A 27,775-nucleotide genomic window follows, 5' to 3' on the forward strand; every position below is an offset into this window, starting at 1 on the left:
GGCAGGAGGCAGAGGGTGATGGTTGAGGGTTGTTTTTGTGAGTGAAAGCCTGTGACCAGTGGTGTACCGGTGCTGGGACCCTTGCTGTTAGTAGTGTACATTAATGATTTAGACGTGAACATAGGAGGTATGATCAGTAAGTTCGCAGATGACACGAAAATTGGTGGTGTTGTAAATAGTGAGGAGGAAAGCCTTAGCTTACAGGATGATATAGATGGGCTGTTAAGATGGGCGGAGTAGTGGCAAATGGAATTTAATCCTGAGAAGTGTGAGGTGATGCATTTTGGGAGGTCGAACAAGGCAAGCGAATATACAATGGATGGTAGGACCCTAGGAAGTACAGAAGGTCAGAGGGACTTTGGTGTACATGTCCGTAGCTCACTAAAGGCAGCAGCGTAGGTAGATAAGCTGGTTAGGAAGGCATATGGGATACTTGTCTTTATTAGCCAAGGAATAGAATATAAGAGCAGGGAGGTTATGGTGGAGCTCGATATAATGCTAGTTCGGCCACAGTTGGAGTACTGTGTACAGTTCTGGGCACTACACTGGAGGAAGGATGTGAATGCTCTGGAGAGTGTGCAAAGGAGATTCACCAGGATGTTGCCTGGGCTGGAGCATTTCAGCTACGAAGAGAGACTGAAAAGGCTAGGGTTGTTTTCCTTTGAGCAGAGAAGGCTGAGGGGGGACATGATTGAGGTGTACAAAATTATGAGGGGCATTGATAGGTTAGATAGGAAGAAGCTTTTTCCCTTAGCGGAGGGGTCATTAACCAGGGGGCATAGATTTAAGGTTAGGGGTAGGAGGTTTAGAGGGTGTTTGAAGAAAATGTTTTCACTCAAGGTGGTTGGAATATGGAACGCACTGCCTGAAGAGGTGGTCGAGGCAGGAACCCTCACAACATTTAAGAAGTATTTAGATGAGCACTTGAAGCACCATAGTTTACAAGGCTATGTGCCAAGTGCTGGAAAATGGGATTAGAATAGTTAGGTGCTTTATGGCCATCACAGACACAATGGGCCGAAGGGCCTGTTTCTGTGCTTTATAACTCTGACTATCATGCCAACTTCAATGACTTAAACACATGTACACCGAGGTCCCTGTGCTCCTGCACCCCTTTTAGAATTGTACCCTTTATTCTATATTGGCTGTCCATGTTCTTCCTACCAAAATGAGTCATTTCACATTTCTCTGCATTGAACTTCATCTGCCACCTGTCTGTCCCTTCCACCAATTTGTTCATGTCCTTTTGCAGTTCTGTACTAATCTCCTAACAGTTCACAATGCTTCCAAGTTTTGTATCATCTGCAAACTTTGAAATTGGGCCCTGTGCACCAGGGTCTAGGTCATTAATAGACATCAGGAAAAGCAAGGATCCCAACACTAATCCCTGGGGAACTCCACTACAAACCAAAGACTTGCAGGTTGACAGATAAATTGGTCATTATAAATTGCCCCTAATGTAAGTAGGTGGTAGGGAAATATTGGAACAGGTGGGGATGTGGTAGGAATATGGAATTAGTGTAGGATTAGTATAAATGGGTGGTTGATGGTCGGCACAGACTTGGTGGGCCTGTTTCAGTGCTGTATCTCTAAACTAAACTAAAACTAAACCTTCCTGCAGCCCGAAAAACATTGATTAACCACTAGTCTTTGTTTCCTGTCAGTCAGCCAATTTTGTATCCATGTTGCTACTGTCCCTTTTATTCCATGATCTACAAGCTTGCTCATAAGTCTGTTGTGTGTCACTGTATCAAATGCCTTTTGAAAGTCCATATACACCAGATCAACAGCATTGCCATCATCAGCTCTCTCTGTTACCTGCTCAAAAAACTCCAAGTTAGTTAAACGTGATTTTTCCCTTAAGAATTCCATGCTGACTTTCCTTAATTAACTCACAGTTGTCCATGTGCCAAGGTCTAGGTCATTAATATACATCAGGAAAAGCAAGGGTCCCAACACTGGTCCCTGGGGAACTCCATTACAAACCTTCCTGTACCACTATTCTTTGTAGGCAGTTGGAAAGTGGAGACTTTGCATAGTTTAAATCAGCTGATGGGTTTAACGTGGGATCTGTAGCGAAAATCCTAGAATCTATTCGGAACATGATAGCATAGCACTTGGAAAATCACGTTGCGATTTGGCAGTGAGCTCAGTTTTTTGAAATGAAAATCATCTTTGACATATTTATGAGACATTTTTGAGAGTGTAGCGAGCAGAGTAGATGAGAGGGAATTAGTGGATGTACTATATTTGGATTTTCAGAGGGCATTCCATAAAGTATCCCACAAGATGATAATCAAGATTAGGGCTCATGGGATTGGGGGTATTATATTCGCATGGATTGAAGTTCTGTTGGAGGATACAAAACAGTGTCACTTTCGGGATAGCAAGGTATAAATAGTGGGGTGCCGTAAGGATCAGTGCTTGGGCCTCAGCTATTTACAGTCTGTCAGTGGCTTGGATGAGGGGACTGAGTATAATATATCTAAGATTGTTGCCTATACAAAACTGTGTGCGAAAGTCATTTTTGAAGAGGACACAGAGGCTGCAAAGGGATATAGAACGCTTAAGTGATTGGACAGGAAGGTAGCAGATGGAATATAATGTGTAGGAAATGTGAAATTATCCATTTTGGTAGGAGGAATAGGAAAGCAGAATATTTTTTAAAAGGTGAGAAATTAGTCATGGTTGGTATTCAGAGGGATTTGGGTGTTCTTGTACACAAATCACGAAGTTAACATGCGGGTACAGCAAGCAATAAGGAAGACTAATAGTATGTTGGTCTTGATTGCAAAGGGTTTGGAGTATGAGGATTAGGAAGGTTTGCTGCAATTATATATGATTATGGTCAGAAAGCACCAAGGGTACTGTGTACTGTTTGGTTTCCTTACTTAAGAAAGGATATAAAAACAATGGGAGAGGCAGTGTCATCGTGATAATGTCACGAGACTAGTAACCCAGAACCCGAGGCGACTGCTGTGGGGTTTGAATCCCAGCACGGCAGATGGTGGTATTAGATTTATTAATTGAATTCTGGAATTAAGAAGCTAGTCTCATGGTGACCATGAAACCATTGTCGATTTGTTGTAAAAACCCATCTGGTTCACTAATGTCATTTAGGGAAGGAAATCTGAAGTCCTTACCTGGTTTGTCTTACATGTGACTCCAGACCCACAGCAATGTGGTTGACTCTCGCATGCTCTCTGAAATGGTCGAGCAAGCCACTCAGTTGTATCAAACCGCTACAAGCCTAAGAAAAGGAACGAAACCGGATGGACCACCTGGTATCGACCTAGGCACAGGAAACAACAACAACAGACAGCTTGTCGACCCTGCCAAGTCCAGCATACTAACATCTGGAGGCTTGTTGAGAGCTGTCCCACAGACTAGTCAAGCAACAGCCTGACATAGTCATACTCTCGGAATCATACCTTGCAGACAATGTCCCAGACACCACCATCACCATCCCAGTGGGCAGGACATACCCACCAGAGGTGGCAGCACAGTGGTACACAGTCAGGAGGCAGTTATCCTGGCAGTCCTCAATGTTGACCCATGAAGTTCATGGCATCAGGTCAAACATGGGAAAGGAAACCTCCTGCTGATCATCTCATGCCCCACTTCGGTTGATGAATCAGTACTTCTCCATGTTGAACGCCAATTGTCGAAAGGGCACAAAATGTACTCTGGGTGGGGGACTTCAATGTCTATCACCAAGAGTGGCTTGGTAATACCACTACTGACCGAGCTCGCCGAGTCCAAAAGTCCAACAGGGTTAAGGAAAATCCCAAAGCCTTTTATTCATATATAAGGAGCAAGAGGGTAACTAGAGAAAGGATTGGCCCACTCAAGGACAAAGGAGGAAAGTTATGCGTGGAGTCAGAGAAAATGGGTGAGATTCTAAACGAGTAATTTGCATCGGTATTCACCGAGGAGAGGGACATGACGGATGTTGAGGTTAGGGACAGATGTTTGATTACTCTAGGTCAAGTCGGCATAAGGAGGGAGGAAGTGTTGGGTATTCTAAAAGGCATTAAGGTGGACAAGTCCCCAGGTCCGGATGGGATCTATCCCAGGTTACTGAGGGAAGCGAGAGAGGAAATAGTTGGGGCCTTAACAGATATCTTTGCAGCATCCTTAAACACGGGTGAGGTCCCGGAGGACTGGAGAATTGCTAATGTTGTCCCCTTGTTTAAGAAGGGTAGCAGGGATAATCCAGGTAATTATAGACCGGTGAGCCTGACGTCAGTGGTAGGGAAGCTGCTGGAGAAGTTACTGAGGGATAGGATCTGTTCCCATTTGGAAGAAAATGGGCTTATCAGTGATAGGCAACATGGTTTTGTGCAGGGAAGGTCATGTCTTACCAACTTAATAGAATTCTTTGAGGAAGTGACAAAGTTGATTGATGAGGGTAGGGCTGTAGATGTCATATACATGGACTTCAGTAAGGCGTTTGATAAGGTTCCCCATGGTAGGCTGATGGAGAAAGTGAAGGCGCATGGGGTCCAAGGTGTACTAGCTAGATGGATAAAGAACTGGCTGGGCAACAGGAGACAAAGAGTAGCAATGGAAGGGAGTTTCTCAAAATGGAGACGTGTGACCAGTGGTGTTCCACAGGGATCCGTGCTGGGACCACTGTTGTTTGTGATATACATAAATGATTTGGAGGAAAATATAGGTGGTCTGATTAGCAAGTTTGCAGACGACACTAAGATTGGTGGAGTAGCAGATAGTGAAGGGGACTGTCAGAATACAGCAGAATATAGATAGACTGGAGAGTTGGGCAGAGAAATGGCAGATGGAGTTCAATCAGGGAAAATGCGAGGTGATGCATTTTGGAAGATCCAATTCAAGAGTGAACTATACAGTAAATGGAAAAGTCCTGGGGAAAATTGATGTACAGAGAGATTTGGGTGTTCAGGTCCATTGTTCCCTGAAGGTGGCAACGCAGGTCAATAGAGTGGTCAAGAAGGCATACGGCATGCTTTCCTTCATCGGACGGGGTATTGAGTACAAGAGTTGGCAGGTCATGTTACAGTTGTATAGGACTTTGGTTCGGCCACATTTGGAATACTGCGTGCAGTTCTGGTCGCCACATTACCAAAAGGATGTGGATGCTTTGGAGAGGGTGCAGAGGAGGTTCACGAGGTTGTTGCCTGGTATGGAGGGCGCTAGCTATGAAGAGAGGTTGAGTAGATTAGGATTATTTTCATTAGAAAGACGGAGGTTGAGGGGGGACCTGATTGAGGTGTACAAAATCATGAGAGGTATAGACAGGGTGGATAGCAAGAAGCTTTTTCCCAGAGTGGGGGATTCAATTACTAGGAGTCACGAGTTCAAAGTGAAAGGGGAAAAGTTTAGGGGGGGATATGCGTGGAAAGTTCTTTACGCAGAGGGTGGTGGGTGCCTGGAACGCGTTGCCAGCGGAGGTGGTAGACGCGGGCACGATAGCGTCTTTTAAGATGTATCTAGACAGATACATGAATGGGCAGGAAGCAAAGAGATACAGACCCTTAGAAAATTGGCGTCCTGTTTAGATAGAGGATCTGGATCGGCGCAGGCTTGGAGGGCCGAAGGGCCTGTTCCTGTGCTGTAATTTTCTTTGTTCTTTGACTGCTGCGAGACTGGTTCTGCAGCAGGTGGTGAGGGAAAAACCTGCTTGAACCTTGTCTTCAGCAGTCTCCCTGTCGCAATTGCATTTATCCATGACAGTATTGGTACGAGTGACCATCACACTGTCCTTGTGGAGATGAAGTCCCGTCTTCACATTGAGGGTGCCCACTGTAGGGTGAGTGCTTGCCCCAACACCCAAAAACACCTCGAGAGTCGGATGTCTTGAACAAACGAGCAATCTTTATTTACGAGCATACGAGGAGCAGTCCTACTCTCACGAATGATTGTAGGGGTTCTGCTAGTACATTGTTCCAATTGTCATTTTATGCAGTTTTACCTGAGGTTTACTTGATAAACTGTTTCCTAATTACATCATCTCCCATCTGTTGCCTTCCCTGATCTCATCCTGCCTTGGTTCTTCACCTCGTCAACATCTTGATTACAGTATTCATAGGATTCTTAGGTATTCATTTAATTTGTGTGCCTGGCAGGCAAGCTTTCTCAAGTTACAGAGACCTAAGTTACATGAAGTATCCCATGATTCTCTATGCCAGTTTCCCATTCACCACCATCGTTTTGTGTGGCACTACCACCATGCTCAATGGGATGGATTTCAAACCGATCTAGCAGCTCAGAACTGGGCATCCATGAGGCATTGTGGGCCGTCAGTAGCAGCTGAATTGTATTCAACTATAATCTGTAACCTCATGGCCCGGCCTATCCCCCTATCTACCATTACCATCAAGCTGGGGTTCAACCCTGGTTCAGTGAAGAGTGGAGGAGGGCATGCCAGATACAGCACCTAAAAATGAGGTGACAGCTTGGTGAAGCTACAACACAGGACTAGTTGTGTGCCAAACAACGGAAGCAGCATGCAATAGACAGGACTAAGCGATCCCACAACCAGTGGATCAGATCAAAGCTCTGCAGTCCTGCCACATCCAGTGGTGAATGGTGGTGGACAAGTAAATAACTGACAGGAGGAGGAGGCTCCACAAATATCCCCATCCTCAATGATGGGGGAGCCCAGAACATCAGTGCAGTTGCATTTATCTTCAGTCAGATGTGCTAAGTGGATGATCCATATCTGCCTTCTCCTGATGTCCCCAGCATCTCTCATATCAGATTTCAGCCAATCCAATTCACTCCACATGATATCAAGAAACAACTGAAGGCACTGGATGCTGCAAAGGTTATGGGCTTTAACAACTTTCCGGTAATAGTATTGAAGACTTGTCCTCCAGAACTAGCCGCATCCCTAGCCAAGGTGTTCCAGTACAGCTACAACACTGGCTTCTACCTGGCAATGTGGAGAATTGCTCAGTTATGTCCTGTGCGCAAAAAGCAGGACAAATCCAACCCAGCCAGTGACTGCCCTATCCGTCTATTCTCGATTATAAAGTGAAGGAAGGGGTCGTCGACAGTGCTATCAAGCGGCATTTCTCAGCAATAACCTGCTAAGTGACATTCAGTTTGGGTTCTGCCAAGGCCACTCAGCTCCTGACCTCATTACAGCCTTTGTCCAAACATGGATAAAAGAGCTGAACTCAAGCCCTAGCAAAACTGGAGTCAGTGGGAATCAGGGAAAACTCTCTGCCGGTTGGAGTTGTACACAGCACGAAGGAAGATGGTTGTGGTTGTTAGAGGTCAATCATCTCAGTCCCAGGACATCACTGCAGGAGTACCTCAGGCTATTGTCCTAGGCCCAGCCATCTTAAGCTGCTTCATCAATGATCTTTCCTCCATCATAAGGTCAGAAGTGGGAATGTTCAGCACCATTTACGACTCAGATACTGAAGCAGCCCGTGTCTATATGCAGCAAGACCTGGGCAGCATCTAGGCTTGGGCTGATAAGTGGCAAGTAACATTTGTGCCATACAAGTGCCGGGCAATGACCATCTCTCACAAAAGAGAATCTCACTGTCTCCCCATGACATTCATTGACATTTCCAACGCCAAATACCCCATTATCAACATCCTGGGGGTTATTATTGACCAGAAACTGAACTGGACCTGCCATATAAATGGTGTGGTTACAAGAGCAGGTCAGTGGTAGGGAATTCTACATAGAGTAACTCACCTCCTGTCTCTCCAATGCCTGTCCGTCATCTACAAGGCACAAGTCAGGAGTGTGATCGAATACTCTCCACCTGTCTGGATGGGTGCAGCTCCAACAACACTCGGGAAGCTCGACACCATCCAGGACAAAGCAGCCCGCTTGATTGGCACACCATTCACCATCCTTAACGTTCATTCCCTCCACCGCCGCGCACAGTGTGTAACATATACAAGATGTACTGCAGCAACTCACCAAGGATCTTTCAGCTGCATCTTTCAAACCCACGACCTCTACCATCTAGAAGGATAAGGGCAGTAGATGCATGGGAACACCACCACCTGCAGTTTCCTCTCCAAGCCGCACACCATCCTGACTTGGAACTATATCGCCGTTCCTTTTCTGTCACTCGGTCAAAATCCTGGAACCCCTAACAACACTGTAGTTGTACCTACACCCCATGGACTGCAGTGGTTCAAGAAGGCGGCTCACCACCACCTTCTCGAGGGCAATTCAGGATGGGCAATAAATAATGGCCTGGCCAGCGATGCCCACATCCCACGAATAATTAAAAAAAAATGAAGCTCCAGTAGATTCCTGTGAGGAGAGGTTGTGTAGAATGGGCTTATGTTGTCTGGAGTTCCGATCCATTGAAATATATCAAATTCTTAGAGTGCTTGTCAGGATTTATGCTGAGAGGCTGTTTGCCTTGTCTGTGGAATCTATTTGGGGTCATAGTCTCAGGATAAGGAGTTGGCCATTTAGGACTGAGATGAGAATTTTTTTTCTCGCGGAGGTTTGTGAATCTTTAGAATTTGCTACCCCTGCAAGCTGTGGATGCTCAGTTGTTGAGTATATTTAAGAGCAAGATGGTTGGATTTTTGGGCACTCAGGATCAAGGGCTGTGGAAATAGAGTGGGAAAGTGTAGTTGACATGGAAGTTCAGATATAATCTTGCTGAATGGCAGCGCAGGCTTGGAGTATAGCCTGCTCCTGCTCCTATTTCTTATGTTCTTAGTTGAACCTCTGCTGCCATGTCTTGGTCCATTCAGATGGACTTACTGGCCTCCGAATATAGAAAGGAAATGGTGTTCACACAATCATGCCCTCCATATGTGTTGGGGGCTGTACTCCAAAACTAATTAGTTGCATTAAATAATTTGAATTATTTTAAGGATTCAATAGTGCTATGTAAAACACTCTGCATCTGATCCTTTTAAGTTATTCCCAATCCTATATTGCTAATTCTTCGGTAAACATTTGGACAAAGTAAATGCAGTCATGTGGTTTGTGTGGAGCAAAATGCCTTGCATCCTTGATCCCAGCTGTAAAATACTTTGGTCAGAATGCAATGTTTTCTTTGCTGCTGTAGATGTTCTTTTCCCTGTTAGCAAATTAAACTTGTGAATAAACATCAAAACATTAGCGTACAACTGATGTTAATTACTTGATAGTTCCTGATTGGCAACATTTTGCACCATGCATTCTACGTTAGTTACCAGCAATCCAGTGCTGGACACAACATAAATAAGCTGAAAGATAAACTGAGGTTGAAATCTAATTCCAAGTGATGGATTGTGTCACCTTTGTCTGCTGAAATCAATTAAAAACATAAGAGGTAGGAGCAGGAGTAGGCCCAAGGACCCTCGACTCTGCTGTGCCATTTAGTAAGATCATGGTTGATCCTTGAATTTAAGTCCACTTTCCCATCCAGTCCCCATATTCCTGGATTCCCTTAGAGTCCAAAAATCTATCGATCTCGACCTTGAATATATTCACTGACTAAGCATCCACAGCCCTCTGGGGTAGTGAATTCCAAAGATTCACAACCTTCTGAATGAAGTAATTTCTTATCTCAGTCCAAAATGGCCATCCCTGTATCCTGAAACTATGCCCTCTCATTCTGGACTCTCCAGACAGGGGAAACAGCCTCTCAGCATCTACCCTGTCAAGCCCTCCAGAATCTCCCAAGTATCAATGAGATCACCTCTGATTCTGCTAAACTCCAGAGAGTGCAGGCCTATTCTATTTGATATCTCCTCATAGGACAATCCCCATACCCCAGAAATCACTCTGGTGAACCTACGTTGCATCCCTTCTAAGGTAAGCATATTCTTCCTTCAGTACGGAGTCCAAAACTGCACAGTACTCCTGGTGTTGTCTCATCAAAGCCCTGTACAATTGCACCAAGACTTCTTATGCTAATGCTCTTTATTTAACCCTCTTGCAATAAAGGCAATATAGCATTTGCCTTCCTAATTGCTTGTTGTACCTGCATGTTAACTTTAGGTTACACAAAGGCACCCAGATCCCCCTGAACACCAACATTTAATAGTTTCTCATCATTTAGAAAATAATGGCTTTTTCTGTCCTTCCTAGCAGAGTGACTAACCTCACATTTCCCCACATAATACTCCATTTGAATAGTCTCAATTTACTTCTGTGTGGGCCTGGTCCAGCATCATAAAACTGCCCCTTGCTAAATTGGCAAGGTTGGTGGGAGAAGTGGAAAAATTATACAGATAGAAGAGGCTTGTTTTGTGGATGCTGCAGACTTGTATTGTTAGTTTCATCTTGAATTTAGGCATGCTGCACCTGACCTGGGAATCTCCAGTACTTGGCACTAACATCCTTTATCAGAAAATTTACAAGACAAAACAAAAAAAGTAATTGACAGAATGATAGTCACATTTACCACATCAGCGTTGTAAAGCCCTCTGTTAATGAGTTGGGCAAATTGGGAATATTTTTCTTATATTGACTGGGACATATCTTTCAAACTAATTTCTATCATTGGAACCAAGAATCCACATATTAAAGAGTTGCATTTGCAAGGGTAATTGCTACAAATGCCTGTGCTATGTCAGTGTCATTTCTATCATATGATGAGTCAGAATCTCCTTACTTGGAGCCAGTCGTAAAATATTTCTGTGGGTGCATGGAAGAGAGAGTTTGATCAAGCAATCATTTTAGGTGTGTGAGTGAATTTTTATAGTCCGTCAAATGTCATACCTAATCTACTGTGGAAGAAAACCTCATTCTCCATTAATAATGGAATTTCGTTTGCTAGAATAAGGAACAACCTACTCGTTTCTGTTTTATGGTTTGTGTTTTTTCAGAAAATGTGGGATTGTGTGTTTTGTTCAGAACTCATGAACTGTAATTGTGGCATTTGTTATATTGTGTTAGACATTTTAGTACATAAATGTTTTATTTAACTACATTGATACATGGAACTTATTGTAAAATGCTGTTATCCTGACTTGTAGGACCATCAAATGTGTTCAAGATTGTAAAGATGATCATGGAAAGGAATTTTCAGCCCGTTATCATCTTTAGCTTCAGCAAAAAAGACTGTGAAGCATATGCACTGCAAATGTCCAAACTAGACTTCAATACAGGTAGGAATACTTTACAAGGTTAAACATTTTAATTCCACAGTAATACTGAAGAAGTGGTGTCAGTCTATATCAGAGAAAATTTTCAGCAATTTTTCTGATTTAATGGAGGTGACCAGTAAACCGTTAAATGTAACATTTATTCCACAAGAACTCATCAGCAGCATGAGTCCACGTATAGTTCCTCCTTAAAGCTATCTTTTTGCTCATGAATCTCCATTGGCCTTATGGTTTGCTACAAGAAGTGATGTTTTATTTAAAAGTAGAATCAAGGTTTGAAGAGAACAGTGAGCAAAACTTAAATTTCTAAAGCAAAAAAATTGCACTGTATTTATAGAGATACTTTGACCCTTTTTAAAGAAAAAAAAGTAGTTACTGTATATTGAAAAGTGAATGCATATTGTCCTAAGAGCCATTGGGTGTGGGAAGGGAAAAGTTAGTAAAGATTCTAACTGCAGTTGATATCCAGCGATTCCTGCTGCGAATGTTGTGATAGCAGTATTTGCCCAAGAGTTTACTCTGTTCAGCTCATCAGTGACCAATTGGGGAACTTCTGGTGCTTGGGGAACCACATTGCAGTGCAGTTGGCATCATAGCAGAGGTAAATTGGAAATGAAAAAGTGAGTCGATTCTCCGGGTGATTTCAAAGCCGTGAGCTTGACGAGTTCTTGTGTTACCATGTATTTGGAATCTGATTTAAAACTGTTGTCTGATTTTGATGACATGGCTGCACAATGGAGCTGGTGAAGGTAATATAGTTGAACTTGAGGTTTTTTTTAATTGAATTTCTGTGGCAGACATCATCTAGCTTACTCTAAATATAAAGAGGACTAGACCATTTCAGCCCCATGAGCCTATCCTGCCATTCAGAATGGCAGATCTTTAACTCAACTCCATTTATATTGTTTTGCTCCATACCCTTGATAACCTTAGCTAGCATTCACAGTCTTCTGTGGGGTAAGTTCCAGATTTCCACTACCCTTTGTAAAAAAAAAAACTTTCTGATTTCACACATGAATGGTCGAGTTCTAGTTTTAATGTTAGGCCCTGTTGTTCGGGATTCCTTCACTAGAGGAAATAGGTTCTCTGTATCTACCCTATCAATATTTCTCCTGAACCTTCTAAACACGAGGGAATACAAGCTAGCTTTAAGCAACTTGCCCTCATAATTTAACCCTTTAAGCTCTGGCATCACCCTGCTGAATCTGTGCTGAAAACCTTCCATTCTATCTTTCCTGAAGTGCGGTGCACAAATCTCAATTCAGTATTCCAGGTAGAGTCTGACAAAGCCTTCACAGAACTGAAGCATCACTTACTCACTTTGGAATTCCAGTTCCCTTCGGGCTAAGGGCCAACAGTGCATTCACCAATTTTGATTACTGATTGTACCTGTGTATTAGTTTTTACTGATTTATGTGCACGCACAGCTAAATCCCACAGCTCATAGTTTTTCCCCATTAAGAAAATATTCCAGTTGTCGGAATTGAAATACATCTGCCACTGTTATGTCCTTGTCTTTCTGTGTAACTCTCTCCTCTCAGATATACAACACACTGTAACTCCTAACTTAGTGTCACCTACAGCCTTGGATATATAACACTAAAGTGTCAATTGTGGATCAGTGGTAGCATTCCCACCTCTGAGTCAGAAAGTTGTTGGTCAAGTCCCACTCCAGGAACTTGAGCACAAAATCTAGGCTGACACTCCAGTGCAGAACAGAGGAACTGCTGCACTATCTGAGGTGCTGTCCTTTGGATATGATGTAAAAGATCCCATGATTTCAAAGAGTTCGGGAGTACTCCATGGTCTTCTGGCTGTTAGCTATCCCTCAACCAATCTCACTGAAGCACATTGTCTGGTTATCACATTGCTATTTGTGGGACCTGGTGTGCAAATTGGCTGTAGCAGTTCCTACATGATAATATTTACGAAGTGCTTCATTGGCTATAAGCACATTGGGACATCCTGAGGTCGTGAAAGGTGCTATGTAAATTCCAGTCTTTATTACTGCATCATCAAAGACAATATATATGTATATAGTCAATGCATGGTGACGTTCACTCCAAAGTATTAACAATTGTTGTAAATTTACTAATTTACTGGGTATAACCAACAGTCGATATTATATGCTAATAAAAGGTTGCTTTAAGAGGTTGTAATTTACACGGTGAAAAGGATTTCCTAATTTTACATTTGGATTCTTAATCATCTGTAGTATCATATTCCAAGCTGCCCCAAAGCATTAATTTAAGGCACAGTTGTTTTACATTATTGTCCTTTTGTTATTTTTCGATGATGACTTTTTAAAATATAAAGTATGTCCTACTTATTTCCATTATTTTTGCTGTCACATATTGCACATGGCACAATTATAGCACGTGTTGAGTACATGATTTTAAAGTTAGAATTATACAGTACGGAAGGAGTCCATTCGTCCCATTGTGCCTGTGCTGACTCTTTGAAGAGCTGTCAGTTAGTCCCATTCCCCTGCTCTTTCCCCATAGACATGCAAATGTTGCTTTTCAAGTATATATCCAATTTCCTTTTGAAAGTTACTATTGAAATGTTTCCGTTATCCTTTCAGGCAGTGCATTTCAGATTATAACAGCTCGTTGATTCTTTTGCCAGTTGTGTAAATCTGTCATTGAATTACCAACCCTCCTGCTGGAGGAAACAAGTTCTCCCTATCTACTCTATTAAATTCCTTCATAATTCTGAACACCTATTACATCTCCCTTTAGACCTTCGCTACTCAAAAGAGAGCAATCCCAGTTTCTCTCGTCTGTCTACATAACTGAAGTTCCTCATCCCCAGTACCATTGTAGTAAATCTCCTCTGCACCCTCTCAAGGTCTCAAATAGTTTTACATGGACATGCGCTAGTTTAATTACATAATTACCACAGTGGTTTTTATGTTTAAGTGGGTACACTGAATTGCATGACATATCAATGCCACAGCAGCACTTGTTTTACCTGAGCTTGACCATATAACTTGCATTGATTTTGGAAATCACTTATTCTAATCTATTTGCACTGCAACATAATAGCTCTGCTTCTATTTTCACATACTATGGTCCAACTGTCTGTCTTCAAATCTGTTTCCAATAGTTTTTTTTAATAATCAAGAAATCACACCCTGACAGTTTCTCAATGCCAGTCCTCTCAGGCAGTCACTAATCTACCTTCAAATGAAGTGTAGAATTAAAATTATCTTCAAAATCATTATGCACTGACCGTGGTCTGTTAATAAAATGTAAAAAACCTTGCAGAGTTACTTTTAGTGCCCGATATGTTAATGAACTGTACTTTCTCAGTTGCCAAGATCTTGGATAATATCTCCTCTGTGGTAATTATGTTGACTTTGGACTTGAAAATTAAGAGAGCAACGAAGCAGGCCATGTTTCTTGTAAGTGTATAGCAATGAACAAACATTACCATATCACTGAAAAATTGAATAGGTTCACATCAATAAGGTGTGTTCCCAGAGGTACCAGACAGTCCATCTTTCTAAACTGACAACTTTTGTCTTTTTAAGAGGATAATCTGCTTTAGCTCTTGGCATGTAATGGATGAGTTTATTTTTCCAGACAGGACAGGATTATATAGTATGTCTCCTTTGTTTATTGGTTTCTTTTGAACAGGAAAGATTGTGCCAACGCACATATTATCCTATATTTTGCTGAGAAATGTTGCATGTATAAAATTTCATGGAGAAAGAATGGTGGAAAAATTCCCCTGCACGATATAGAAAAAATTGTAAACCACTTCTTTATAATTGAGATGTAATTCAGTTAAATGTAGCATGTAGAGGAAATCTCCCACCCACCCACCCCCCCCCCCCCCCTCCCCCCATGTTAGTCAAATTTTGTGGTCAGAAATTACTGTGTTCCTTATATTTGTACTATCGATCCTCGGCTGACATTCTGCTGTTGCGTATCAAAATGTTTTACTGTTGTTTTGATCTTCAAGGAAATTAAGAGATGTGTACACCAGTTGAAAGTCAGTATAAGAGTAGGTGGAAGGCTCACAAAGCCCCTCTCACTCAAAAGAGAAGTGAGTCAAGGCTATCCACTTTGACCCATTCTTTTAGATAGATAGATCCCTTTAGATATAGCTCTAGGGTCTAAAGGGATCAAAGGGTATGGGGCAAAAGTGGGAACAGGTTACTGAGTTGGATGATCAGCCATTATCATAATGAATGGTGGAGCAGGCTCGAAGGGCCATATGGCCTGCTCCTCCTATTTTCTATGTTTGTCATTGTAAGTATGAGACTCAGACTCAGGCATCTCTGAAAGATTTGAAGCACTTATCTTTCAAAACAGGCTTGTGAATCTCATGTCTATCATTTGCTAAGTTGAATAATGGATTGACCATTGGCAATAATCATTGATGATGTGTGCCCCCAAATGCATTGTTATAGCTAGTCCAGGTCAAGAGGCAATCTTGCAGGAACTGATTGAAAAGTATAAGTAGGAGCCATCTGAATTGTTAACTGTGTAATGATACACTGGGATGCAGATGGAACTTCAGCTTTATTTCTTTGTTACTTTGGTGAGAAGTGCAGAGGCCACTTCAGTGTCTCTTCAGTAGCAGTGAAGGCGAAATACATGTTAAGCTTGTGATTAAGGTCTGTGCAGTCAGTTCTCCTTCCTGATGCAAAACTCATCAGCAAAAAGTGGAAGAGCTTTTTGGCCCATTTTTGAGGTCCAGAACTAAAACCATGAGATGAACTTCTGCCAGTAAAAGAAAAGCAATTGTGAATAATTCCTGCAGCTGACATCACTCTTCACTTAGACTAACCTCGAGGAGGAATGAGCCTTGCATTGGTCAAGTATCGCAAGTGAGCATAGAAATAGAAGGATAAGACAACTGAATGTGTGGCTGGAAAAATGGAGTGAGGGCTTTAGATTCCTGGGACATTGGGACCGGCTCTGGGGGAGATGGGACATGTACAGGCTGGACGGGTTGCACCTGAACAGAGCCGGGACTGAGTTCCTTGTTGGACATTTTGCAAGTGCTGTTGGGGAGGGTTTAAGCTAGTTTGGCAGGGGGTTGGGAACCTGAGGGTAGACTCAGTTGGGACAAAATCAGAAATGAAAATGGAAGGTAGAAAGTTAATGGATGAGTATGGAAGATGGAGGAAACAAAGGTTAGAAAATAAGTGTTTGGCAGTGCTCAATGGTATCTATTTCAATGCAAGGAGGATAACAAATAAAGCAGATGAGCTGAGGGCACAGATAGACACGTGGAAGTATGATATCAGAGCTATTGCAAAAACATGGCTTCAGGAGGGACAGGAATGGCAGCTCAACACTCCTGGTTACAGGGCTTTCAGACGCGATGGGGAAAGGAATAAGAAAGGAGGGGGAGTGGCAATTTTGGTCAAGGAAACTATTACAGCTATGAGAAGGGATGATATGTTGGAAGGCTCATCAAATGAGGCCATATGGATTGAGCTAAGGAACAGAAGAAGGGCAATCATACTGATGGGAGTGAACTATAGGCCCCCAAATAGTCAGAGGGAGATAGCAGAGCAGATATTCAATTCTGTTCAATTCTGGGTACTGCCTGTGTGGAGTTTGCAAGTTCTCCCTGTGTCTGCGTGGGTTTCCTCCGGGTGCTCCGGTTTCCTCCCACATGCCAAAGACTTGCAGGTTGATAGGTTAATTGGCCATCATAAATTGCCCCTAGTTTAGGTAGGTGGTAGGGAAATATATAGGGATAGGTGGGGATGTGATAGGAATACGGGATTAGTGTAGGATTAGTATAAATGGATGGTTGATGGTCGGCACAGACTCGGTGGGCCGAAGGGCCTGTTTAAGTGCTGTATCTCTAAACTAAACTAAACTAAATATATGTAGGCAAATCTCTGAGAAGTGTAAAAACAATAGGGCAGTAATCGTCGGGGATTTTAACTACCCCAGTATTAACTGGGCTAGTTTTAGTGTGAAAGGAATTGAGGGAGCAGAATTCTTGAAGTGCATTCAGGACAACTTTTTTTTCCCCAGTATGTAGCAAGTCCAACAAGAGAGGGCGCAGTTTTAATCTTAGTTTTAGGAAATGAAGACGGGCAGGTGGAAGGAGTGGCAGTAGGAGAGCATTTTGGTGGTAGTGATCATAATTCAGTCAGTTTTAACATAATTATGGAAAAGGACAGAGATAGAACAGGAGTTATAGTTCTAAATTGGGGCAAGGCCAATGTTATTAAACTGAGGAGTGATTTAGCAAAAGTGGACTGGAAGTCAGTGTCAGAACAGTGGGATGCATTCAAAGGGGAGATTCAAGGGGTTCACAGTAAACATGTTCCCACAAAGAAAAAGGGTGAGGCAGCCAAATCTAGAGCCCCGTGGATATCAAGGAGCTTACAGGGTAAGATGAGGCAGAAAAGGAAAGCTTATGTCCGACACGGAGAACTCAATACTATAGAAAGCCGAGAGGAGTATAGAAAGTGGAAAGGTGAAATCAAAAAGGAAATTAGGAAAGCAAAGAGAGGACGTGAAAGAATTTTGGCAAGTAAAATCAAGGTGAACCCAAAGATGTTTTATCAACATATTGAGAGTACGAGGATAACTAAGGAGAGAGTAGAGCCCATAAAAGACCAAAAAGGTAACATATGTGTAGGGGCGGAAGATGTCGGTATGGTTCTAAATGAATACTTTACGTCTGTCTTCAAAGAAGAGGGGGACAATGCAGATATTGTAGTTAAGGAGGAGTGTGAAGTATTGGATGTGATAAACATAGGGAGAGAGGAAGTGTTAATGGGATGAGCATTCTTGAAAATTGATACATCACCAGAGCCAGATGAAATGTATCCTAGGCTGTTAAAAGAAGCAAGAGAAGAAACAGCATAAGGTCTGACAATCATTTTCCAGTCTTCACTGGATGCAGGTGTGTTGCCGGAGGATTGGAGAATTGCTAACGTTGTGCCTCTGTTTAAAAAGGGAGCGAAGGATAGACTGAATAATTACAGGCCAGTCAGTCTAACCTCAGTAGTGGGCAAATTATTGGAATCTATTCTGAGAGACAGGATAAACTGTCACTTAGAAAGGCACAGGTTAATCAAGGATAGTCAGCATGAATTTGTTAAGGGAATATCTTGTTTGACCAACTTGATCGAATTTTTTGAAGAAGTAATAAGGAAGATAGATGAGGGTAGTGCAGTTGATGTGGTCTACATGGATTTTAGTCAGGCTTTTGACAAGGTCCCACATGGTGACTGGTTTAAAAAAAAGATCCCATGGGCTTCAGGGAAATGCAGCAAGGTGAATCCAAAATTGGCTCAGTGGCAGGAAACAAAGGTTCATTGTTGACAGGTGTATTAGCGACTGGAGGACTGTTTCCAGTGGCGTTCCGCAGGGCTCAGTACTGGGTCCCCTTTTTGTGGTATATAAGCGATTTGGGTGTAAATGTTTGGGACATGATCAAGAAGTTTGCAGATGAGACCAAGATCGGCAGTGCGGTAGGTAACGAGGAGGATAGCTGTAGGCTGGGGCAAGATATTGATGGTCTGGTCAGATGGGCAGAAAAGTGGCAAATGGAATTCAACCTGGAGAAGTATGAGGTGATGCATTTGGCGAGGTGGGGCAAAGAAATACACAATAAATAGGAAAATGTGTAGAGGAAGTGAGGACCTTGGAGTGAATGTCCGCAGATCCCTGAAGGTAGCAGGACAAGTCAATAAGCTAGTTAAGAAGGCATATGGAATCCTTTCCTTTATTAGCTGAGGTGCAGAAGACAAGGGCAGGGAGGTTATGCTGGAACTGTATAATTCATTGGTTAGGCCACAACTTGAGTAGTGTGTGCAGTTCTGGTCACCTCATTACAGAAAGGATGTAATTGCACTCGAGAGGGTACAGAGGAAATTTACAAGCATATTGCCAGGACTGGAAAAATGCAGTGATGAGGAAAGATTGGATAGGTTGGGGTTGTTCACCTTGGAACAGAGAAGGCTGAGGGGAAATGTACAAAATTTTGAGGGGCCTGGATAGAGTGGAGGTGAAGGGTCTATTCACGTTAGCAGAGAGGTCAGTGACGAGGGGGCATAGATTTGAAGTGATTGGTAGAAAAATTACAGGGGACATGAGGAAACTCTTTTTAACCCAGAGGGTGGTGGGGGTCTGGAGCGCACTGCCTGAAAGGGTGGTTGCGGCAGAGACCCTCAACTCATTCAAATGGAGTCTGGATATGCACCTCAAGTGCCGTAATCTGCAGGGCTACAGACCAAATACTGAAAGGTGGGATTAGAATAGGTGGATCGTTTTTCAGCTGGCGCAAACATGATGGGCCAAGTGGCCTCTTTCTGTGCCTTAAACGTTGTTTGATTGTGTGATTCTAAGTCTTTTGCCAAAGCTTCTTGTATGACGATCTGGATTTAGTGGTTGGTGATAAGTAATTCAGGTACCCAGCATTAGACTTGGGCATTAATGAATATAGAAATATGTCCAGTAAGCTGGCAAATCCCTTGATGCTGTGTTAGTCCTTTCAAAATGCTGAAGGCACAGGTGTCACATACCCGCTGAGGAAATTCTAAGGCTTGGAGCAACAGATGAATGAAAATGGTATCTGGAAACCAGATATGCAGGCATAGACTCACCTATGTGGTTTACAGCCTATGCTGAGTGGGTTGCAAATAGAAAAGAGATTGCCGTTGTTACTCCACAACTCCAACTGGATGAACGACAGATCCATGTGGTGTGGATGCATGTCCATCCTATGGTCAGGAAGTTGGTCACAATACACTTTGAAGTTTTATGGATGAGTCTCTTTGGGGGGTCAATTTGAATTGTGGGGCGGCGCAGTGGTTAGCACCGCAGCCTCACAGCTCCAGTGACCCGGGTTCAATTCTGGGTACTGCCTGTGTGGAGTTTGCAAGTTCTCCCTGTGTCTGCGTGGGTTTCCTTCAGGTGCTCCGGTTTCCTCCCACAGGTTGATAGGTAAATTGGCCATCATAAATTGCCCCTAGTATAGGTAGGTGAATATAGGAACAGGTGAGGATGTGGTAGGAATATAGGATTAGTATAAATGGGTGGTTAATGGTCGGCACAGACTCGGTGGGTCGAAGGGCTTGTTTCAGTGTTGTATCTCTAAATCTAAAATATCTAAAAAAAAAACGTAACAATGGGAGATTTGAACTACGTTGATCCTCTGCAGCTGTAATCTGATACTAAATCAGGCAGGCCAACATTAGTCCAGGGAACTGCTAACAATTGACCAAACAGATATGCTCATTTATGGTGCCTGAAGATGTATATCTGGTAGGGGGTGCAAAAACTATTCTCACGAGGCTGTCAATTATCGTTTAAGCCAACGTCTTAACAGCTGGGATGCTCCAAACTACAGAAGCAGTAGGAAGCTTGTGCATATTCGGGGACGAGGATCCCTAAACCTTGGTGCATATCAACAGTTAAATTCTGTGGGCTGAGCTAAGTGAGATGTTACTGTGAGAAGTGAGCATTCACTTCATAACAGGCAGATCAGAACACTGCTTACATCTTTAGTAGTTTAGTATGAAGAATTGAGCATGAAGGGATTTGGATATTAGACTCCCACAAACTAAAACACAGAATTCAAGGTACAACACGTTAACCGTTCTTGAAGTCGTAGTGGATTTCTGAAGGTTGCTCGTAATGTTGTCATTTCATGTGAGGCACCTTACGTGAGTAATGTGCTAAGAAACAGATGATCCAAGATGCTGAGGGTGCAACCAACTATTTTTTTTGTGAACATACTAGCTGTACTTTAAAATACCTTATTGATGCTTGATAATGTTGTGTGTTATGTAGATATAAATAAAAGTCATTTGTCTTCATGTTGTAAGGGTGGGCTAGCCCTAGTACCCAAAAGGCCTCGAGATCACGTGATTTTCTGTGTCTCTCAAACAAGCTTTTCTCCAGTTTCTGGGACCTAAGTTTTGCGCCAAGTATCCCATGATGCCCATATGCCAGTCTCCCCTTACAATGTCAAATATCCAGCAATTACATTTGTATTAAAAGGAAAGGTTCTTATTTCCAATTTTTTTTTTTTATTCAGTTGCGGTATGTCTACTTATTTTATTCTGACAGCTTTTCATAATTGGTGTTTTCATAAAGTTCAAAGAGAGCTTTTTTTGGTATCTGCATTTGAGACATGCCATATAACTGGCGGTAAAGTCAAGAAAATGTGTTTAACCAACATTATTGTGAGAAACTTCAAATAGATTGTTTTCCTTTTTGGAGATGGCGTTACATTTCATGAGAAATTCTTGTTGGTTTTGCATAATTTATAGAAAACATTGGGTTATTTGACCATATTAAATATTTGAGAACCAGTCATTTGTTTTCCTGTGAAATACGTTGGGGAAATCATGGATTAGTATTGGTCAATGTATAAATCATGATTTTAAAGGATTTCAGTTAAAGATTTCTGCAATGCTCAGGTAAAGAATGACACTCGTGTGAAATATGTGTCGGAAAACAGCTAGACTGTATCTTGATGAAGGTGTGAAATTTCTGAATTATGAATTCCCTTGAGAGTTTGGTGTATGCTTTTTAAAAAAAAAATAAAGTCACTTAATACATTTACAAAGAAAACAGGAAATAAAGACTTTAAGCACTGGCTTTCCAAAGGCCTAAATTAGTATATTGACATTGCACTGCACCTGTGAAAGAGGCCTCCTTGGCTTTAGAAGTATGTGTTTGTGGATTTATGTGCATGTTAGTATTATATATGTTTAGTGACTTTCACAATTTTTCCAATGTAATTATAAGATTATCTGACATCTCCAAATAAAAGGTTTTTTAAACTAAATTACATCACCATTAAACTGGAAAGTATTTGGTTTTGTCTTTGAGGTAGTACTGTATTGCAAATCCAAACTGGGGGATCCAACACAACAATGCCACTGATATGTTTTTCTTAATGCAGTGGAATGGTGCAGGTTTGACATGCTTACCAATTTCATTCTTGTTAATTCTCTCCATTCCCTCCTTTTTGAACCAATTTTGGAATGTCTTGTTGAAAAATTCAGAGAGATCCTGCTGTGGGCTTGTAAATAATGGGAAAGCAGTATTATGTGTATCTAAGATGATAGAGCCGACACAAAGATAGTAAGCTTCCACAAAGAACATGAGGTAATTGATCAATTAACCTGTTATGGTGGTGTGGTCACAACAATAGGCATTTTCTAATAGCAAAAGCTATGGTCTGAAAGTTATGCCGTCATTGAAAGTGTAGTGCCAAATACCTTCTTCCTGTGAAATTTCACACCAGCGATTGCACATGCTGCTGCTCATATACTTTTCTATTCTGAAAGGTGGATAGCATGGTACCAGCTGTCATATTCCAGATTACGTTCTGGTTAAAAAACTATTAGTCATTTTTACTTAGAAAAGTTATAATTACACAGAAGCTGAAGAAGAGAGCAAGAACCTTGTGTTCTAAATATTTATCTGAGTCTTCAGGAGTTTAAATATTTTTAAAATTTATTTCTTACATTCTGATAATGCTTGAGACTACTTATGAAATGCTCTTGCGTGAGTGAAGTGATCCTGTCCCAGCCGTTAGGGTCCACCAATCATCTGATACCACTAAAAAGAGCTGATGAAACAGTGAAATTCCATACATAGTAAGTCATTCCTCTGGGCTTCAGGGCAGAATATGAAAATGATACTTCCCCATTCGGCAAGTAATTATGTTGGTAATCAATCTTGCTATTGCAGTTGAAGCATGTGAACAGTAGCTTCTTTCTTGTCTGTTGGCCTTTCTTAGCTCTGTTACCCTTATAGTAGCAAAATAACTTGGTTATATTAAGAATCTCAACATGTTCAAAAACTGTCTGCAGGTTTCACATTTTAGAAAGAAAAAAGTTTAGAAAATTTATGTAACAGTAGGAGACCATTTTAAAGATATGTAAGAATCAACAGGACTGGAGGAAACCAGTTGGTCTTCTCAAAGCCAAAAGGAATTTTTGTAAGAAAACAGCTAATTGCATATGGTTTTAAAACTTTTTTATTTTCAACACCGAGATTTTCAGTTTGAAGCTAGACTGTACTCTGCTTTCCTCAAAAGGTGATTTGCTCTTGACTTCAGTGTTTTTCACTGGTAACAGTTGCGAACTATTGTCCCATCTCCAATCTCCCTTTACTCTGAAGTCCTTAAATGACGTCCCAAATCCGTTTCCATCTTCAAAAAAAAAATTGAGCTTGAAAGACTGACTCAAGTTCAGGTAATTCACTGAATTATTGGAGAAATGATTATGATAATGCAATATGTTATAACATTGCCATCTAGAAGCTTTTGAGTCAATGATGTAACAATAAGTGGCCCTTTCATTTGACGTTGGTCCCAACAGAGGCCAGCAAGAAATCATTGGCACTCCCTCAGCCACCTTGCACTGTCTGTGTTGCAGGCTCCCTAAAGACTGGGAGACGAGATTCAAATCTCTAGGGAAATTTTCTGAGGGTATTCCTTGCACTTTATTCACAATATTTGTAACAAAGCTTCACTAAAGAAACCCAGTTGAACCCCATTGGGACAAGAAAACTGGGTTCAACTATAAATTATTTTTTCCCAATAAATGGTTTTAGGTGCTCACATATTTAGCTAACTCAAATCCATTAAGAGAAAGAAAGGTAGTTATTCATTAAAAGTTATCACCCAGTAGTGTTATGGGAGTAACATGGTTTGTAAATGATGTACGATGTGATAAGATAGGGGTGTTTTATACCCCTTTAATCTCTCGCTTTCGCTCTCATTGTTCAAAATATTTTGCCATACAGTGTCTAAGACGGGTCTCCTTTTATCCTGGCAGCTTTCCAGTTAACCCTCCCCTCTCCCAATCAGTGATTAGTCTTGTATTAAAGGATGCCTTTCTTAACCAACCAAGGATTGTTTTGTGATGATTGCTAACCTTTCAGAGTTGTGCAAGTAGTACCCCTTTGTGTTGACTACTTTATGTCAATGCTTTTACATTTTGAGGTTCCCGATCTTATTACAAGGTAAATCTACACAGAAGCTGTTTTCATTGCCTGCTCTCAAGGTCTTACCTTTTGCTGCAAGTAAGCTGTTTAAAACTTGACACAATCTCCCAGAATCCCCCTGCCTTGACATCGTGTCCATACTGTGCCTTATTTCATAAGTTTTTTCACTTTACCATATTACAAAGAAGGGTTCTAATAAAACTAAATGTCAGTTTATGATGATTAGTTGTTAGTTTATAATTGCTGAATTTTAACAGTTAGTATGCTGGTTAGTAACTTTTATTAACCTAATAATCTTACAATGAGCAGATCTTCGCAGTCATATTCAACACCTTGCCGTGATACAGAATATTGAGCAGTTCCCCTTGGCAGGAAGGTTTTGCCAAGAGACAGGTCAAGTTACCCATAGACTATTTTCATTATCACCCCAGAACAAATAACTGCTGCAGTTTTGTCTTCGGTAACAGGGCAATTGTAAAGTCATCTTTGATATGTCAGTTTGAATACTACTGTACCTTTCTTCCATTTTCTATCATCCCAAACATTGCCTGCATATGGTGGTTGAAAGATTACAGTAATCCTGTACTTTATTATTGGCTAGACAAAACCTGCTTTCCTCCTTATTTGTTAAATTTCCACCTACAATCAGGAATTGCCATCACCCAGCAAGGGAAAATCACCTCTGGACCCTTTGGTGTGCTGGATGTTCAGATAATTTTCTCCTACTTTTCTATGCCCTACTTTAATCTGAAGGTTTCCGTCTGTTTTTTCTGTCCCGTTGTGAGGTCTACAAAATACAAAATCCAGGTTGTTGTCTCTTAAGAACATAGGAGCAAGAGTCAGCCATTCAGTCCATTGAGCCTGCCCCGTCATTCACTATGATCATCCACTTTAATTCCTCTTGGCCACACTATCCCCATATCCCCTTACGTCATTGACGAAATCTGTCAATCTCTGCTTTGAACCTATTCAATGACTCAGCTTCCACAGCCCTCTGGGGTAGAGAATTCCAAAGATTCACAACCTTCTGAATAAAGAAATTTCTCCTCATTTCTGTCCTAAGTGGCATCCGCCTTATTTTGAAATTGTGTCCCTTGGTTCTAGGCTCCCCAACCATGCAAACATCTTTGCTGCATCTACCTTGTCTATATCTTTTAAGTATTTGTAGGTTTCAATGAGATCACCTCTCATTCTTTAAAACTCGAGAGAATACAGGCCTAGTTTCCCCAATCTCTTCATAGGACAGTCCCGCCATCCCGGGAATGTCTCCTAACTGGTGAAAATATAATTTTTGTTCAGTTGTTATTACTTCAGTTTGTTATCACCGGTTTTATGTGCAGAGAGGTGGTTCATAAAAGCTTTTCAATTTCTTTCCATTTAATTTTAGTATTAGTCTTGTATCATTATCATCTTTGATTGTAATTGAGTTTAGCCCCCATAGCAATTGGATGACTCCCAGAAATTTGGATTGAATGCCACAGGTCCTTTCTAGTGACGAGACGCTCCATTATTGCATGACTTCTCAGAATTGAAAGCCTGTACGAAATACTGCGTAATCTTGACATTGGATGGAAATGCTGCCCACCAATAGTGAAGAACTCTATTTACCTTGTCGCAGCAAGACCCGAAACAGTTTAACAAATCTGTAAATAGGAAGCATTTTCAACTTTGTTGCCATTAAGATGCACTGATTGTACCATGTTCTGATAAGAAGTGCACTTCCATTCTTTACTGAGTTAGTGTGCATTAATGACGCAGTTATGTAGATTTGATAAAGTGAACTTTAGTTAATATGTACGAACTAGTAAGTATCATTTGACTTGTAAATTAGGCCTTTTGGACTCCTACTATTTCTTATGTTCCCATTAAGCAGGATAAATAATAAACATGAAAAGATGTTTAGTTTCATTACGAGCAGTTGCTTTTTATAAACGGTTAGAAATACTTGGCTTGTGCTATAGCATTGTAAAGAATGAATTTTGTGCAGTTCACATCAAGAATGTTTCTCTCCCTTTAGATGATGAAAAAAAGCTGGTGGAAGAGGTATTCAACAATGCTATTGACTGCTTGTCTGATGAAGATAAAAAACTTCCTCAGGTGAGTGTTTCTGTATCAAATCTGGTTGATGTAAATCAAAGATCGAATACAAATTTATCCCCTCTCAGTTATTGAAAGAATACTCTAAGGAAGATTGAAACAACTCTGTGCTTTTTCTATCTTTTCTGATTGCAATGATGTTACAATGCTGCTGTGGCATGAGCAAGTCAACAGCAAATGATACCACTCACATCTGCTGGTGGTCTGTTTCATATGAAACTTGGGGAGCCAAGCCTGCTTGTGCATCCTGGAGTATTAAATACAATAGCAGCACTCATTGTGTGCAACTTTTCCCTATTTGTTGACACATTTAGACTACCTAGTAGCACAGTTCTTCAGCCCAAGTTGAGATATTGGACTTGGCAGTGGTAGCTGAATGAGTGAGTTGATTTGCATTGTGTTAACCTTTTAGAATTAGAATTAGAACATTACAGCGCAGTACAGGCCCTTCGGCCCTCGATGTTGCGCCGACCTGTGAAACCATCTGACCTACACTATTCCATTTTCATCCATGTGTCTATCCAATGTCCACTTAAATGCCCTTAAAGTTGGCGAATCTACTACTGCTGCAGGCAGGGCGTTCCACGCCCTTACTACTCTCTGAGTAAAGAAACTACCTCTCACATCTGTCCGATATCTATCACCCATCAACTTGAAGCTATGTCCCCTCGTGTTTGCCATCACCATCCGAGGAAAAAGACGCTCACTATCCACCCTATCTAACCCTCTGATTATCTTATATGTCTCTATTAAGTCACCTCTCCTCCTCCTCCTCTCCAACGAAAACAACCTCAAGTCCCTCAGCCTTTCCTCGTAAGACCTTCCCTCCATACCAGGCAACATCCTGGTAAATCTCCTCTGCACCCTTTCCATAGCTTCCACATCCTTCCTATAATGCGGTGACCAGAACTGCACGCAATACTCCAGGTGCGGTCTCACCAGAGTTTTGTACAGCTGCAGCATGACCTCGTGGCTCCGAAACTCGACCCCCCTACTAATAAAAGCTAACACACCATATGCCTTCTTAACAGCCCTATTAACCTGGTTAGCAACCTTCAGGGATTTATGCACCTGGACACCAAGATCTCTCTGTTCATCTACACTACCAAGGATCTTCCCATTAGCCCAGTACTCTGCATTCCTGTTACTCCTTCCAAAGTGAATCACCTCACACTTTTCCGCATTAAACTCCATTTGCCATCTCTCAGCCCAGCTCTGCAGCCTATCTATGTCTCTCTGTACCCTACAACATCCTTCGGCACTGTCCACAACTCCACCGACCTTAGTGTCATCTGCAAATTTACTAACCCACCCTTCTACACCCTCTTCCGGGTCATTTATAAAAATGACAAACAGCAGTGGCCCCAAAACAGATCCTTGCGGTACACCACTAGTAACTAAACTCCAGGATGAACATTTGCCATCAACCACCACCCTCTGTCTTCTTTCAGCTAGCCAATTTCTGATCCAAAGCTCTAAATCGCCTTCAACCCCATACTTCCGTATTTTCTGCAATAGCCTACCGTGGGGAACCTTATCAAACGCCTTACTGAAATCCATATACACCACATCCACTGCTTTACCCTCATCCACCTGTTTGGTCACCTTCTCGAAAAACTCAATAAGGTTTGTGAGGCACGATCTACCCGTCACAA

At 41.7% G+C, this 27,775-nt stretch overlaps 1 protein-coding gene across 1 annotated transcript in view; it reads left to right on the forward strand.

The window, feature by feature from the left end:
- Window positions 1–27,775, forward strand: part of mtrex (Mtr4 exosome RNA helicase) — a 215,437-nt gene that overhangs the window by 68,927 nt on the left and 118,735 nt on the right. The window contains exons 11-12 of the mRNA XM_068033040.1: window positions 10,939–11,070; window positions 26,041–26,120. Of these exons, the coding sequence (XP_067889141.1) occupies window positions 10,939–11,070; window positions 26,041–26,120 (212 nt within the window). The remainder of the gene's footprint in view (window positions 1–10,938; window positions 11,071–26,040; window positions 26,121–27,775) is intronic.

This window comes from Heterodontus francisci, chromosome 1 (genome assembly GCF_036365525.1).
Source record: "Heterodontus francisci isolate sHetFra1 chromosome 1, sHetFra1.hap1, whole genome shotgun sequence".
NCBI classification, from domain to species: Eukaryota; Metazoa; Chordata; class Chondrichthyes; order Heterodontiformes; family Heterodontidae; genus Heterodontus; species Heterodontus francisci.